Source organism: Oryctolagus cuniculus, chromosome 18, assembly GCF_051225735.1.
Source record: "Oryctolagus cuniculus isolate XC-2025 breed Fujian yellow rabbit chromosome 18, ASM5122573v1, whole genome shotgun sequence".
NCBI lineage: Eukaryota > Metazoa > Chordata > Mammalia > Lagomorpha > Leporidae > Oryctolagus > Oryctolagus cuniculus.
Genome location: NC_142884.1, coordinates 22,122,825 through 22,139,970, shown reverse-complemented (window position 1 = coordinate 22,139,970; position 17,146 = coordinate 22,122,825). Strand labels below are relative to the sequence as shown.

The window sequence follows — 17,146 nt, the reverse complement described above, 5'->3', positions numbered from 1 at the left end:
CCACTTACAGGAGATGACACAGGTGTAGGAGGCTGCCCAAACTGAGCACTGTCTCCCAGGAAAAGGCCCCCAGAAAGCAGAGATCAGCTGAAAGGAAAGTGCTAAACAGGAAGAATTCCAGCTCACCAATACAGAAGGAGTGGGAGAAATCACCATATTGAAACAAATGAGGGGCCCGTGCTGTGGCATATCCTGTAAAGCCACTACCTGCAGTGCTGGCATCCTATATTGGCGCCGGTTCGAGCCCCGGCTGCTCCACTTCCAATCCAGCTCTCTGCTATGGATGGGAAAGCAGTAGAAGATCGGCCACGTCCCTGGACCCCTGCACCAGGAGCTTCCTCCTGGTCCCTGGCATTGGATCGGCACAGCTCTGGTTGTCGCGGCCAACTGGGCAGTGTACCAGGGAGTAGAAGATCTCCTCTCTCTCTCTGCCTCTCCTCTCTGCGTAACTCTGACTTTCAAATAAATAAATCACTCTTTAAAAAAAAAGAAAACAAATGAAAGTGGATTCGGGCAGTGACAGCCACTGAATGGAGAGAGCATGAAGTGAAACACTCACAGCAGTGCCACGAAGGAGGGGTCACCCTAGCATGGCTTGCAAGTGGCACTCTCTCCCATGTTAAACCCACGTGAAGGTAACAGCACGCCTGTTCTTCAAAACAAGTGACCCTGAATCTATTCACAGTGTCCTGTTTAACCACCTCTCCACAAAAGGACAGGGAGAAAGCACTAACCTCCTGGGTAAATGCTCACTGTGAGGAGCCCATCATGCTTTCCCAAACAAGACTACACTTAAAGGACCACTGACCCCGTTCCATCCCTCCAGTAAGTCACTGGTATGGAAAAATAACAAATTGGTCACTAAGGACATTTGTGGGCACGAGGGAAGGAATTCAGATGAGGTCTTGTCTCCCTCCTAACGAGTGTTCACGTCCTTCCCCTCCATGCTATTACCGAAGTTCACACTTGGAACGATGGCTGACCCAAGAGAAATCAGACCACAGCAATGGTGGCTGAGGCTGCATGAAAGCAAAGAAGCCCTGATGTGGAGCACAGAGCAGAAACAATCCCAAGTCGGTCAAAGCCATGAGCAACCAAAGAGGAAGGCACTGGCCCAGAACTGAAAACCCCAGGTCCTCTTTGCCAAGGTCCCTATACCTGCCCTGGCTCCCACCGCCAGGAAGACGGCCCTAACACCTGGATCTGGATGGCATCTATCCCAAGGCCCCACTTGGACCTACACAAGCACCACCCCCTGCCACCATCAGCCTGAGTCTCATGCAACCCAAAAACCTAACACAAGGCAACAGCCATGAACGTTAAAATACTCTAATCACATTCATCATTCTAAGCTCCTGAAATATTTTTAACAATTATCTGGTAGACAGAGCACTCCCACCCAATGATTCACTCCCCAAGGACCACAACAGCCGTGGGGGAGAGGGTGAAGGCTATGAGCTAGGAACTCAATCCAGGTCTCTCAGGTGGGTAACAGGGACCTAATTACTTGAGCTATCATCTGGTGCTTCCCAGGGTCTGTGTATTAGCAGGAAGCTAGAATCAGGAACCGAATGCAAACACTCTAACATGGTGGTGTTTCAACTACCTGGCCAAACACCCACCCCTACATCCTGATTAGTGTTTCAAGATAGGATAATTAAAGGCTGGTGCTGGTTCCAGTTCCGGCTGCTCCACTTCCAGTCTGGTTCCCTGCTAATGAGCCTGCGAAAGCAAAGCAAGATGGTCTGAGTCCTTGGGTCCCTGCACCCACGTGGGAGATCCTGATGGAACTCCTGACTCCTGGCTTCGGCCTGGCCCAGTCCTGGTCATTAAGGCCATTTGGGGATTGACCTAGAGCATGGAAGATCTATCTGTCCCTCTAACTTTGCCTTTCAACTAAATAAATCTTCAAATAATAATAAAGATACAATAAATAAAGTGCATTCAGATACATACCTGTCCTTCTTCCAACATTAATGGTTTTATTTCTATATCTTTACACATGCTGTTATAGAAGTCATTCATGGCGCTATTTAGTTTTTGATAGTCGACTTCATGATCCAAAAAGGGACTACATCCTTTTATAATAACCCAGAAGCAATCTGGATCTTCAACCTGCAGAATTTTTAGAAGATTATAAAATAATGCATGATTTATTTTAAAACCAAATAAACCTTAGAACCATGTAACTTTCTAATTTAAGTGATCTATCATTTTTGACAACTACCTTTCTCTTAAATGGTCATACCAAAGAGCCAAAGATAAAATTTAAAACATGTGATCAATAATATGCAATTCTCAATTATGTAGTACAACTCAAAAAGCAATCAGTTCTATTTGGTCTCCTGTAGCTTAAAAATATAAATATTAAAAATATTCTTATTATTAAAATACCTATTAAAACATCCATATATATAAAAGGTTCAGAACATTTTTAGTATTCTTTTTGTGTAAGAAAAATAAGTATGAATATATATACAGCCTGCTCATATTTTTTTAAATGACAGCAGATGAACCAAAACAAATACAGATTACCTCCTACAGGAGAAAAGAATGGAGTAGAAAGAATAAGGATGAAACTTAGACTGACTTCTCTGAATGGGTCTTATCTACTCTTGTTATTATTACCTACTATTGTTATCTACTATTGTTATTTTTATTGTTAGGGGAAAGAATTATAAAATGGAAAATTAAATTTTTTAAAAGATTTTATTTATTTGAGAGGTAGAGTTAGAGAGAGAGGGAGAGACAGAGAAAAAGGTCTTTCATCCGCTAGTTCACTCCCCAAATGCCCACAACGGCCAGAGCTGGGCAGATCCGAGACCAGGAGCCAGGAGCTCCTTCTGGGTCTCCCATGCAGGTGCAGGGGCCCAAATACTTGGACCATCTTTTACTACTTTTCCAGCCCATACAATAGAGCTGGATAGAAGAGGAGTAGCTAAGACATGAACTGGTGCCCATAAGGGATGCCCGCACCACAGGCAAAGGCTTAGCCTATTATGCCACAGCACCAGTCACCCCAAAATTAAGTTTGATTGACAACATCACTAAAAACTCATGATTTGGGGCAGACGCTGTGGTGCAGAGGGTTAAAGCCCTGGCCTGAAGCGCCAGCATTCCATAGGGGTGCCGGTTCGAGTCCCGGCTGCTCCACTTCCAATCCAGCTCTCTGCTGTGGCCTGAGAAAGCAGCAGAAGATGGCCCAAGAACTTGGGTCCCTGCACCCATATGGGAGACCTGGAGGAAGCTCCTGGCTTCCGACTGGCACAGCTCCAGCCGTTGCAGCCATCTGGGGAGTGAACCAGCAGATGGAAGACCTCTCTTTCTGTCTCTACCTCTCTGTGTAACTCTTTCAAATAAATAAAATTAAATTTTAAAAAAGAACTCAAGATTTGTTTTTTGACAGGGAGAGTTAAACAGTGAGAGAGAGAGAGAGAGAAAGGTCTTCCTTCTGCTGGCTCACCCCCCAAATGGCCGCTACAGTCAGGATGCTGCGCTGATCCGAAGCCAGGAGCCAGGTGCTTCCTCCTGGTCTCCCATGGGGTGCAGGGCCCAAGCACTTGGGCCATCCTCCACTGCACTCCCTGGCCACAGCAGGGAGCTGGCCTGGAAGAGGGGCAATCGGGACAGACTCCGGCGCCGCGACCGGGACTAGAACCTGGTGTGCCGGCGCCGCAAGGCGGAGGATTACCCTAGTGAGCCGCGGCACTGGCCAATAAAATTAAATTTTAAAAAAGAACTCACGATTTTTTTCTTTTGACAGGCAGAGTTAGTGATAGAGAGAGAAAGGTCTTCCTTCTGTTGGCTCACCCCCCAAATGGCCGCTACAGCCAGCGTGCTGCACTGATCTGAAGCCAGGAGCCAGGTGCTTCCTCCTGGTCTCCCATGGGGTGCAGGGCCCAAGGACATGGGCCATCCTCCACTGCCTTCCAGGGCCACAGCAGAGCTAGACTGGAAGAGGAGCAACTGGGACAGAATCCAGCGCCCCAACTGGGACTAGAACCTGGGGTGCCAGTGCCACAGGCGGAGGATTAGCTAAGTGGACCACGGCGCCGGCCAGAATGCACGATTTTTCAGAGGTTTTTCCTAACTCTGTCTACTGAAAAGGTATGGAAGCAGAAACACCCAGAGATATGGAGTCTAAGTTACCAGTGGCAGGAATAGAAGAGTTCACCTTAGTAATCGTATTATTTTTCTGAATGTTTGACTATTCTCATAATAAATAACTGGAAAATGAACAGCAGTCATTCTGGCAAGGGCAAAATAGTGTATAAGTTACACACACAGCACAATTATGAACCTGAAAAAACACAAAATAAATGAAGAGCTAGCAAAAGCAACAGACACTGGAGAGCTGACCCTCGAAAGAAGGAACTTCACTGGGCACTATCCCAGAACACCTCCCAGTTGTACAGAGTGGCAACAACGCAACACAAAGTCACACTGTGGCTCGGGGAATCAGAGCTGTCGGTGCCAGTGAGGATTAGGGGGAGAAATTCTGAAACAGCCATAGAGGGAGCCCTGATGTCTGCACATCAACACCCCTCCCATCCTTGCCAAGTCCTGAACGGCAATGGGGGAGACAGCAAGAAGTACGGAGTAAGTGAGCGGTGCAGGGCTCAGAGGAGCACGCAGTTACAGCTGCTGCCCCTAGAAACAGCACTCCGGGCATGTGGCTCCATTCAGTCCTTCGCACTCAGAGACAACCAGATTCCGGCTTCCAGCAGCACAAGGCCACAACCCTGGGATGACTGCAATTATTCATTAAAGTGCTCACTTGAGTGGTGAGCATGTGGCCTAACAGTCATGACACTCACTGAATCCCCCCGCCAGAGTGCTAAAGATTCAATATTCAGTTCCAGCTCCTGACTCCAGCTTCCTGCTAATGCAGAGCCTGGGAGGCAGCAGTGATGGCCCAACTGGGTTCCTGCTACCCATGCAGGAGACCTGGAATGGGTTCCCTACTGCCAGCTTTGGCTTCAGTCCAGTCCTGGCCATGGTAGGCGTTTGGGAAGTGTATCAGTAGATAAGAGCTATTTCTCTCGCCCGACCCCTGTCACTCTTAAATAAAACTGATAAATAAGCAAGCCTGCCTGCCTGCCTGCCTGCCTGAATAAGCTCCACAATGCCAGAAGAACTGACTGTTCAGGCTATCATCTGAGGCAGGCCCCAACCTTCCGTTCTTAGAGGCTTCACTCAAAAAAGCTTACAAATCTGGAAGTGTGTCCCTGCTCAGTAGCCACTCCTATGAGGCCAGGGCCGCCATGCCAGTTTCTGCAAGAAGACAGCGTGCTAACTTCCATAACTTCCAGCTAGCACACACAGCTGGGATCACCGCATTTACCCTGAATGACCTCTTCTCACTCTTCCCTTGAGCTGTGCCAACCCCAGCCCTCCCTTTAAAACACCCAGGCACCTCCGCACCACTGGTGATGGAGCTCAGCTCTCCTCAGGAGGTACTGAATAAAATCTGTTTTCACTGCTTTAACTAGTCTCTGGCCTCCAAACAAAAAACAAACAAACAAACAAACAAAAAAGCCCGGACACTCACCCCAAGGAAAGAGTGGAGCCCGCCAAGCAGAGGGCGGGAAGCAGCTCAGGGTTCAGTGCCGGAGCAGAGCCCTCCCTGCAGAACAAGAGCGTGTGCTCTCACGGCAACAGCCAAGCAGGGTGCAGGAACCGAGCCTCCCCAAGTGTGGCAGAGGCCTTTGTCTTTTACTTAAACTTGTTTCTAGCTGACACCACTGAGGTTGTGCTAGAGGCTTTCCCAAGGTCTAAAGAAGAAAGAGAAATCTGTCCTGGGAATGAAATGTGGCTGTCATCGGCTTACCTATGAAGGCTTCAACTGTAATCCCTATTGGCTTCTATGCAACCATTACAGGTTCTGCAATGATGCTAACCCTTGCCAGACAGCAGGTGACTAAATGAAAAATGGCCATTTAACAGATCTCAGGTTGATAAAACTGATTTCCAGTTTTATAAAAAATAAAATTCCATATAAATGTAGTTCTGACATTAATTCAGACAAAGCATGATACAATGCCAGTATCTTCAGTCATCTGTAAAGGGCTCATGGCCCCTTCCCCATTCCTTCTGCCCTCAGCCCACCCCCTCCCCATTTCCTCCCTTCCTTCTGACAACCAGTGCAACCTCCTCTGGGTGGGGAACCAGGTGCAACCTCCCCCAGACTCCTTGCAAAACAACTAATTAAATAGATGAGCTGCACAGGGCAGCTTTCTAATTAGATTTGAGGAAAGTTCCCAAGGCTTCCCAGAGCCCCCTAGTTCCACTTTCCACCAGCTGCAAAGTCTTCTCCCTCCCCCACAGCGACAGTGGCAAACTCCCTCCTTAACCAGATAAAACCCCAGCCCCAAGTGCACTCCAGACCAGACTTTTCTAGAACAGGATGCTTCTCCCTCTTTGCCTTAATGAAGTGACCTGTCTCCGTTGATGTCAGTTCTCTCATCCCGGGGTGGCGGGGGTGGGGTACAAAAGGCCAGAACCCCAGCTACTCCAACCCTAACAATCTGTGTAGTTGCTAAATGTAAATTGGGTAAAGGTAAATGAGATACATGTGTCCACAAGTAAACTTAGGTACTCTTAACACCTTACAGTCTATGAAAAACTCTGGATTTGTTGACAAATAGGTTTTTATAAGCTGTCTATAAATAAAAATAATTCAAGACTGCTCAGAAGTAACTAAGGTTGAAATTCGGGATATTCTTTTAAATTGTGATTTTCAATGTAAATCAAGAAAATCAACAGATGGAAAAAAGGTTGCCAAGTCAAAGCTGTGCTTCTTAGTGAAATAATAAAGAAAGGACATGGATTGTAAGATTGGAATGGAAAAGATAAAACGGTTTAGGTAGTTGCAAAAGGTGTGTGGAAGTCTTAAATGGTTATACAATTTTTTTGTTAGCTACAAAAGTTATCAATCTGTTTTTTTTTTTTTTTGACGTAAGATTAAAATCTGATCCTCTGTAAAAGCAATGAGGTTGATGAAATACTTAAGTGTTAATAGATATTTGGGAAAATAGTCTTTTTGTATCCTACTGAGATAATCGTTGTCTCATTAAGTTCTACTTGTTTAAAAACAGCTGAGTTCTAAAAGTTTCAAAGTTTTAAAAGTCTGTTTAAATATGGACTTGTTTTACATGTCAAGCATAGAAAGCCAAGACACTGTGGCAAAAATGTTCTACATGAAGGATCTCCGTGAGGCCCCAGTGAAAAGAAGCAGCCATCAAAAGAGGATGTACTTTTCTCTAAAGGGAGGAGAGAACTTCCACTTTGCTTCTGGCCTTGTCCAAATACTGAGAGTTGTGGACTCAAAAGGCTTCCTTAGTCTAGGCAGCTCATGTCAACAGCCTCGAGTGGTCACTGACATCATAGATTAAAAAAAAATTAACACTCTTAAGATTTCTTTATTTGAAAGTCAGAGTTAGAGAGGTCTTCCATCTGCTGGTTCACTCTCCAATTGGCCGCAATGGCCGGAGCTGTGCCAATCTGAAGCCAGGAGCCGGCGCCCACGTGAGATGTCGGCGCTTCAGGCCAGGGCGTTAACCTGTTGCACCAGAGCCAGCCCCATTAATTTTTTTTTTTGTCTTTTCTTTTCTTTTTTTTTCTTCCGACAGGCAGAGTGGACAGTGAGAGAGAGACAGAGAGAAAGGTGTTCCTTTTTGCCGTTGGTTCACCCTCCAATGGCCGCTGCAGCCGGCGCACCGGGCTGATCCGATGGCAGGAGCCAGATACTTATGTGCAGATTGTGTGTCTATATAAAAATTATTAAAAACTGCTAAATTAACACAAATTACCTTTCTGGTGCACCTGACTTAAATAAATATGATAAATAGGCTGTTCTCAATTTGTTGGTACAGAAAAACTAAAAAAAAATTTTTTTTTAAGTTATTGACATGTTTGCATTTGGGTCTGCTGGTCAAACAAGTTGCACTTGTGTTAGGTATTTGCAACCATAAAGGTATACTATTTATCTAAAACAATATAGTTAGAGGTATAATACAGTGCTCATTGCTCCCTCTAAAGTCCAAGTTAAAGTTGTTCTTGGCAAATTAATAACAAAATTTATAGACAAATTAGTGAAACGATCTTCATGTTTTGATCTTACTTAAAGAACATAGCTCTCCTCATGGGCACTGCATTGTTTCAAAAAAAAAAAAAAACTGTCAAAACATGCCTGTGACTACAGACTTCTAGCTCAGCCACCAAAGATTAAGGACAGAACTCAACAACCCCTTAACTGACATCTTAGAGGATGCCTCTGTGGTCTGCTTTAGCAGGAGGAATGTAAAGATAGCTGTCAAGCCAACTAATAGCTACTTTACACAGTGTTCTGCCATCAACGAGACCCAGTGAGGCCAGTCCATCCCAAATGGCATCAGGCTTCAATTTGGAAAGCCAGGAGATGGGGCAAACAGCCATCCTGAAAAAAGCCAGCCTCTACCAAATTCTGTCAAGAGCTGGGTGAATGGAATTGCCTTGGGGCTGAAGGGATCCCAGGTTAGAACCACAGATCCTACTGGCTCCAAGCTCAAAGAGCCCTTTACTCTGCCCGGCTTCCAAGATAACTACTGCCATTGAGGGCAAGGCCTCGGGTCAGGACAGGCAGGACTGCAATCTTCCTTTCAGAAGTGCCGCCTGTTCTGTACTAACCTCCTGTTCAAGCCAGCTCTTCTCCCAGGCCGCCTAGGTAATGGAGTCAACAGGGCGTCTTCCCTCAAGAGGTTCACACCTTTCTTATGATGTCTCTTCCACTATCCCATGTAAAGACAGTGGTCGGGCCTCATACGTACCTGGCCAGGCCTACATGCCTCTCTCTGTGAGAAAACCTGCTCCTGGTTTAGAGAACACATTTCCTAGGTACTCTAATAACGATTCAATCTTTTTGTTTTAGATCCTGTTGTATCTAATTTGCTTGTTAGACCTGCAAATTCCAGACGTAGAAAGCCACAAAGTGGGGAAAAGTCCTCTATTGTAAAAAAGCCTTCTCGGGGCTGGCGCTATGGTGCAGCGGGTTAACACCCTGGCCTGAAGTGCTGGCATCCCAGATGGGCGCTGGTTCGAGTCCCAGCTGCTCCACTTCCGATCCAGCTCTCTGCTATGGCCTGGGAAAGCAATAGAAGATGGCCCAAGCCCTTGGGCCCCTGCACCTGCGTGGGAGACCAGGAAGAAGCTCATGGCTCCTGGCTTCAGATCGGCGTAGCTCTGGCCATTGTGGCAAATTGGGGAGTGAAACAACGGAAGGAATACCTTTATCTCTGTCTTTCCCTCTCACTGCCTAACTGTACCTCTCAAATAAATAAAATCTTTAAATCAAATAAAAAAGCCTTCAAACAGATAAAACAAACTCTTAGAAATAAACAGACCCTTGTTCCATCCACCCCTACTACAGTCAAAGTCCTCAAGATAGCTCCCTGGACCCACCACAACACAGACAGGCAGGTGGGCTGACACTGGAGTGCAGCTCAAATCCAGCAATACCGTACAAGCTGAGCCTCTGACACAGGAGGGTCAGCCCTAAAGAGACCAGCAGGGCCGGTGGCTGCAGAGAAACTCTGGAAGTGGACTGACTTACGCAGGGCCGAAGCTTGAGGGAACAGCTGCCCAGTTAAATAAATGCAGCGATCCTTTAGTTTTTGTCTCTTTAGATTGGTTTTAAAATTTTAAGCAACTTTTGTATACAAATAGGTGATGAGGACAAGATCATAAAAAAATTACTGATCAAACGAAAAAGGTCACCCTTGGGGCAGGGGTTGTCCATCCACCTCAGCGGAGGGCCCGACTGGACCCTCAGCACCATGGACTATGCGCCTTGAGGGGTGGCTGACAGTAATGGAGGCCGTTCATGCGATGCTGCGCAATGCTGGGGGTGGGATGCCCCCTAGCACCTGTGGGGGCCATAATTAAGAAACGGCTGTTTTCCCCTGAAGTGATCTAGAAATACAACACAATTCCAGCAGGTTTAATGATGGATTTTTGCAGGGAAGGGGTGGTTACAAATCAGCATGCTAATAATGAGATCCTCCTTGGAAAGACAAAGGAATTAGGGGCTGGTGCTGTGGTGCAGCGGGTTAAAGCCACAGCCTGCAGCGGCGGCAAAAAATATAGGCGTCGGTTGGAGTCCTGGCTGCTCCACTTCCGATCCAGCTCTCTGCTATGGCCTGGGAAAGCAGCAGAAGATGGCCCAAGTCCTTGGGGCCCGGCACCTGCGTGGGAGACCTGGAAGAAGCTCCTGGCTTCAGATCAGATAAGCTCTAGGTGTTGCAGTCATTTGGGGAGTGAACCAGCAGAGGGAAGACCTCTCTCTCTGGCTCTACCTCTCTCTGTAACTCTCACTTTCAAATAAATAAAAATAAATCTTTTATTTAAAAAAAAGACAAAGGAATTAGAACAGCCTAAATAATCATGAGAAAGAAGAACACAACTGGAGGACTCACTATCCGACCTCAAGTCCAAGTCTCAGCTGTGAGTCTACAGCCATCAGGTGAGGCTGGCGCTGGAGAAAGGGCGTGGGTTCCAGTCACAGCTGCTCTACTTCCAATCCACCTCCCTGTAATGTAATGTGCCTGGGACAGCAGTGGAGGATGGCCCAAGCGCTTGAGCCCCTGCACCCATAAAGGAGACCCAGATGGAGTCGGGGCTCCTGGCTTTGGCCTGGCCCAGCTCCCATCTTTGTGGCCAATTCAAGAGTGAACCAGCAGATGGAAGATCTCTAACTCTGTCAAAATCATCAATCTTTAAAAAACAAACAAACAAAAAACCTTACAATACTAACTGTATACAGGGATGAAGAGCAAATAGAACTCATACTTTTTTTTTATTATTAGATAGAGTTAGTGAGAGCAACAGAGAGAAAGGTCTTCCTTTCGTTGGTTCACAACCCAGATGGCTGCTATGGCCGGCGCATTGCGCCGATCCGAAGCCAGGAGCCAGGTGCTTCTCCTGGTCTCCCATGCGGGTGCAGGGCCCAAGCACTTGGGCCATCCTCCACTGCCTTCCCGGGCCACAGCAGAGAGCTGGACTGCAAGAGGAGCAACTGGGAGTAGAACCCAGAGCCCACATGGGATGCCGGCACTGCAGGTGCAGGATTAACCAAGTGAGCCACGGCGCTGCGCCCCCCCCCCCCTTTTATTAGACAGGCAAAGTCAGACAGTGAGAGAGAGAAAAAGGGAACTCAGACATTTTTGACAGAAATGCAAAAAGGCAGTTATGCTGGAACACAGTCCATCAGTTTCTCATAAAGTTAAAACACAAGCAATTCCATCCTAGTTATTCTCCCAAATGAAATGAACTCGAGTCCATACAACTACCTGTAGGCAAAGATTATAGCAGTGTTGTTCATCATCTCCCTAAACTGAAACAACTCAAGTGGCCTGTGAGTATAAACTGCTGTGTGTGCACACAATGGAATACTACTCTGCCACTGACCCTATGCAGCAACACAAAGCAGTATCCAATGTGTCGTCTTTGAAGAAGCCACAGTGAAAGGCCACTACTGCTCTGGGATTCTGCAGGCACCCATTTCTGTGACATTCTAGAAAAGAAAAACTAATAGCAGCAGAAAACAATCTTCTTTATAAAGCATTACAGGTAGAGAAAGATACAGCTACAAAGGAGCTTCATCATGGGAATATGGGGAAGTGAGGAAATGCTTCTGCATTTTGACTGTTGGGGTGATTTCACGATGCTATGCATTTTTCAAAATACAGAAGTCTACACAAAAAGGAATGAATTTTTCTGTAAATAAATTATACATCAATTAAAAAATAGGGGTGGGCTTTTGTCATAGCAGTGAATCCTCAGGCAGGGTCTGCGTTCCACATGGGAGTGCTTAGGTTTCCGTCCACGTTCTGATGCCGATTCCAGCTTGCTGCTAATCAGTGCACACTCTAGGAGGCCTCTTGACCATGGCTTGAGTGACTGGGTCCCTGTCCTCAGTGTGGGGGACTCAGGGTGAGTTCCCAGCTCCAAGCTTTGGCCTGGCCCCGCCTTGGCTACTGTGGGCATCTGGGGTGCGAACAAAGGGATGGGAGAGCTCTGTCTCTCCTTGTGTCTCTACCTTTCAAATAAATAAGAGTTTGGTGGGTGTCCCAATATTGATACTATTTTCCACACTTTTCTGCATCTCCAATGTATTTTCTAATAAAAAGTTAAAATTTTTAAATTAATCTGAATTTTTAAAAAAGATTTACTTATTTATTTCAAACGCAGAGTTAGAGAGGGAGGGAGGCAGAGAGGGGGGCAGAGAGAGATCTTCCACCCACCAATTCACTCACTCCCCAAATGGTTGCAATGACCAGGGCTGGACCAGGCTGAAGCCAAGAGCTTCATCTGGGTCTCCCACATGGGTGGCAGAGGCCCAAGCACTTGTGTCATCTTCTGTTGCTTTCCCAGGCACATTAGCAGGGAGCTAGATCTTAAGTGGAGCAGACGAGATTTGAACAGGTGCCCATATGGGGTCCTGACATCACAGGTGGTAGCTTACCTTGCTATACCACAATGCTGGCCCCAGCATCAATTTTTTTTTTTAAAACATCTTGTCCTCTGACGTGGCATAACTTATGTAGCATTTTTACTAAAAGTGTCTAACCTAAATATATTAATATAGTTATAATTATTGAGGAATACTTTGCAAAGTGACTGCCCTTATTCTTCAGAAATTTCAGTATCATCAAAGATAGACCAATGTACTGCCTGAATGAACTCTACAAGGCCATGACAATTAAATGCAGTGTGTAGTTCTGGGTTCTTTATCAGAGAAAACAAGCTACAGTAGACCTTATCAGGACAAAGGGAGTACAGACTGTGTATCAGGTAACAGACTTGCACCAACATTAAATTTCTCAAGTGTGATGATTACATTATAGTTCTATAAGAGGAAGGCTTTGTTCCTAGAAAAATCACTTAAGTGCTCTGAGTTCTAGACTCATTCTCAAATGGCTCAACCAAAAAAGAAAAAGTAATTTTTACATACACATATTTCTGAAGTGCAAACGCAGCAAAGCGTTACCAACCAGTTAGTGTGGGTGTAGTACACACAGGCATTCATGATGCTGTTTTTGTGTTTGGAAATTTTCCAAAGAGTAATTTAGGAAAGACGTTTACAAAGCATTCTTAGGGGTGGGCGTTTGGGGCAGCAGTCAGGTCACGGCTTGGGATACTCAGAGTACCTGGTTCACATCAAGGCCACACAACCACCAATCCAGCTTCCTGCCAACGTGCCTACTGGTCAGGCAGCAGATGATGGCTCGAGCACTGTGGCGCTGTCACCCATGTGGGAGACCAGGACTGAGCTCTAGGCTCCCAGCTTTGGCCTGGCCCAGCCCTGGCTGCTGTGGGCATTCTGGAGTAAACCAGCAGATGGAAGAACTCTGCTGACCTGTTTTCCCAATGAAAATACATAAATAAATTTTTTAATGTTAAATGTTGAGGCTGCTAGAATGTTTCATTTAATAAAAAAATCTGCTTCTAAAACCTGTAAAATGCAAGCCGGGCCCAGTTTTTGCAGACAGCAACACACACAGTTCTAGTTGCCAGTTCCTCCAGGAGCTTCCCAGGGAAGGCCGAGGACTACTGCTTTCTGCCACTGCTCCAAGGCCACGTGCCCAGCCATCAGGGTGCTACGGCCTCCCAGATTTCAAACACAGAAGTGTGTGGCCCGGGCTGCTTTCCTCATATATGCTGTGTGTACTTATGTATTTGAAAAGCAGAGTGACAGAGAGAGATGGACAGCAAGAGCAAGGTGGGGGATGGGAGAGAGCTCTTCCATCTGCTGGTTCACTCCCCAAATGCCCACAACAGCCAAGTCTGGGAGGAGGGAAGGAACTCCACTCTGACCTCCTACACAGGGGCAGGGGTCAAAGTACTTGGGCCATCATACGCTGCCTTCCCATGTGAGCACACGGGAAGCTGGACCAGAAGCTGAGCGGTCAGATCTGAACAGGCACCCTGAGGTGCGATGCAGACATCACACGCGGCACCTAACCAGCTGGGGCGTGCGAGCCCTCCTCATGTTCCTGGCAGCCAACAGCTCTTCTCGGCCCTCCTTAGCCAGGAGAGGTCTCGGCCCCGCCAGATGTGGCAGAGTCTCCTGCAGGCCGGACTCTTCAGGAACAGCACAGCTGCCCTGCTACAGGGCTCCTGGTGATGCGGCTCTCCAGGTACAGCTCTCGCCTCTGTCTGCGTCACTCAGGGAGGCCGCTGTCTTCCGGGTCGCTGCTTCTCTTCTCTGCCGGGTTCCTGTCTCATGACCACCAAGAACCAGTTCGAGTCCCGCCTGTTCCACTTCTGATCCAGCTCCCTGGGAATGTGCCTCGGGGTCCCAGTGCTTGGACCCCTGCCACCCACATGATAGGCCCGGATGGAGTTCCTGGTTCCTGGCTTCAGACTCTGCCAGATCTGGCTGTTGCGGCCATTTGAGGAATGGACCAGTGGATGGAAGATCTCCCTCTCTGTTGGTCTCTGTCATTCTGTTATTCAAATAAGTAAATCTTTTTATTTTTATTTATTTATTTTTTATTTATTTATTTATTTATTTATTTTATTTTTTTGACAGGCAGAGTGGACAGTGAGAGAGAGAGACAGAGAGAAAGGTCTTCCTTTGCCGTTGGTTCACCCTCCAATGGCTGCCGCGGCCAGCGCGCTGCGGCCGGCGCACCGCGCTGATCCGATGGCAGGAGCCAGGAGCCAGGTGCTTCTCCTGGTCTCCCTTGGGGTGCAGGGCCCAAGCACCTGGGCCATCCTCCACTGCACTCCCTGGCCACAGCAGAGGGCTGGCCTGGAAGAGGGGCAACCGGGACAGAATCAAGTAAATCTTTTTAAAAAGTCGTGGCAAACTCCAGATAAAATTCATCCTTTTGGGCAATTTTAAGTGTACAGTTCAGTAGCATTACGTAGACTGGCACTGTTGTGCAACCGCGAGCACCAGCCATCTCCAGAATTCTTCACCTTGCAAAAGTGAATCTCTGCCCTGTACGCACAAACCCAACCTCTGGCAGCTGCCATTCAACTCGCCCACAGAATCATACAGCACGTGGGCCTTTCTGCTTGGCTCACCTCACTTCATATGACATCCTCACGTGTAAGAGGACACCTCCAAACTAAACAATGTGAAAGCTAAATAATTTCCCATCCTCCATGCACACCACCCTGAGGGTACCCCATCACCTGTTGATGGGCACAGGGTGGGAGGGGGCACCGTATCCATGGAAATGCCACATCAATCTGGATCAGGACAGCTGGAACCTGGACCTCACTGGGGCACATACTCCTATAAGGGACAGAAGATTTGCTCCAAGGGTGAGCCAGGTCGCAGTCATAAGTGGAGGCCGGGCAGAGCTGAGGGGAGACACAAGCAGGTTCCAGGGCCCAACACACACACGGGTTCCCAAGCAGGAGGGCACGAGCCCAGCACTTCTTGCCCAAGTCCTGCACCCACGGGCGTGCACGTGGCACGATGGGTGAGAGCCCTTTCACAGGAAGGAATTGGGACTGACATATTTAGGACTGATGGAGAACATTGACTAGTGCAGAGGAGCCTCCCAGGGAGACCTGAAATCCCTTCAAAGTCTGAGAGCCAGGGGCCGACGCCATGGCTCACTTGGTTCATCCTCTGCCTGGGGCGCCAGCGAACCATATGGGCGCCGGGTTCTAGTCCCAGTTGCTCTTCTTCTAGTCTAGCTCTCTGCTGTGGCCCGGGAGTACAGTGGAGGATGGCCCAAGTGCTTGGGCCCTGCACCCGCATGGGAGACCAGGAGGAAGCACCTGGCTCCTGGTTTCTGATCGGCGCAGCACGCTGGCCGTGGCGGCCATTTGTGGGGTGAACAAAAGGAAGGAAGACCTTTCTGTCTGTGTCTCTCACTGTCTCTAACTCTGTCAAGTAAATAAAACAAATTGAAAAGTCTGAGAGCCAGGCCTCCTTGCAAGGAGTCAGCGGCTTCGGGGGTGTGTGACGCTCTGGTCGGGTGAATCCACAGAACACAGACACCACCCATCCCCCTCCTTCGCGGCGCCCCTCCCCATCCCACACCCTGGCTCCGGTTTGTAAACTCCCTCCTCCAGCGCCTCCCCTCAGTCTTCCTCGGGAGCCCTCCCTGCACCTCAAGTCTCCCAGGTGGCGGCCCATGCCCGCCCCGGGGACCAGGACACCCGCGTGAGGAGAGGGCGGCGTGGGGGGAGCGGGGGGGTCCCAGAAGCCGAGCCCTGAGGGCGGCGGGCGGCGGGGGAAGGGCGGGAGCCAGGTCCACGGCTCCCCGCGAGGGGCCCTAACCTAGGGCGGACGTGGGCTGGGGTGTGCGGGGCACCGACACACCTGCCAACGTGCCCGAGTCAGGCACGCACACCTAGTGCGAGACAGCTCGCAGCAACCGCCCTCCGGGGTTGTCCGGAACAGCGCACGCGCCCCCTTCTGAAGCGACCCCCACCCGCACTCCAGCCTCCCGCCTGCACCGACCCGGGCCCGACCGTCCGTGCGCGGGCTGCTCGCTCACCTGGAGCACCAGGACCTGGAGCATCTTCGCCGCGCCTCTGGCCCGCTCGCCCTGGACGACGCGCCCGGCGGCGGGCGTGGCGGGCGTGGCGGGCGTGGCGAGCCGCGCGGCCCCTGCCGCCGCCCCGGGGGCGGCCCCTGCCATCGCGCCGGACGCCTCAGGCCTCTGCGGGGGCCGCGCCCACCAGCTCGACGGGGACTCCAGCTTCCTGCCCTGGACGCGCCCCCGCCTGCAGGCCGGCCGCCACGCCCCCCAGTGCCGCGCCTCGTCTTCCCACCCGACGCCGCCGCCGCGGGCGCGCTCTGGGCTCCTCGTCGGCTCCACCCCGCGCCCCCGGCCTCTCGTAATGGCGCCCGCCCCCGCGCCGGCCTCCAGGCGTCCAGAAGCCACGTGGGCGCCCAACGGCCCGGACAACGGCCGGCCTTGCGCAGCGCCGCCGTGCGGCGGGGAGGGGCGTGGGGCCCCGCGATGCTGGGCGCGCGGCTCGCTTCCTGGGCCGCGGGGCGCCCGGGGGCTTGGGGACCTGGGCTGGCCTCCCCGCCGGGAGCGCGCGGGGCCTGCTGGGCTGTCCACCCCCAGCGTCCAGCGGGCCGCGCTCCCCAGGTCTCTGTGCTGGGCTTGCTTGTCTTAGCGGAAGTGTGCAC

At 49.6% G+C, this 17,146-nt stretch overlaps 1 protein-coding gene across 1 annotated transcript in view; it reads right to left on the bottom strand.

Annotated features, from left to right (window-relative positions):
* Nucleotides 1-16,596, bottom strand: part of LOC127486059 (putative ATP-dependent RNA helicase TDRD12) — a 98,103-nt gene extending 81,507 nt beyond the window's left edge. The window contains exons 1-2 of the mRNA XM_089319082.1: nucleotides 16,503-16,596; nucleotides 1,957-2,115 (exon numbers count right to left, since the gene is read on the bottom strand). Of these exons, the coding sequence (XP_089175208.1) occupies nucleotides 1,957-2,115; nucleotides 16,503-16,526 (183 nt within the window). The 5' untranslated portion in view covers nucleotides 16,527-16,596. The remainder of the gene's footprint in view (nucleotides 1-1,956; nucleotides 2,116-16,502) is intronic.
* Nucleotides 16,597-17,146: the final 550 nt, after the last annotated feature.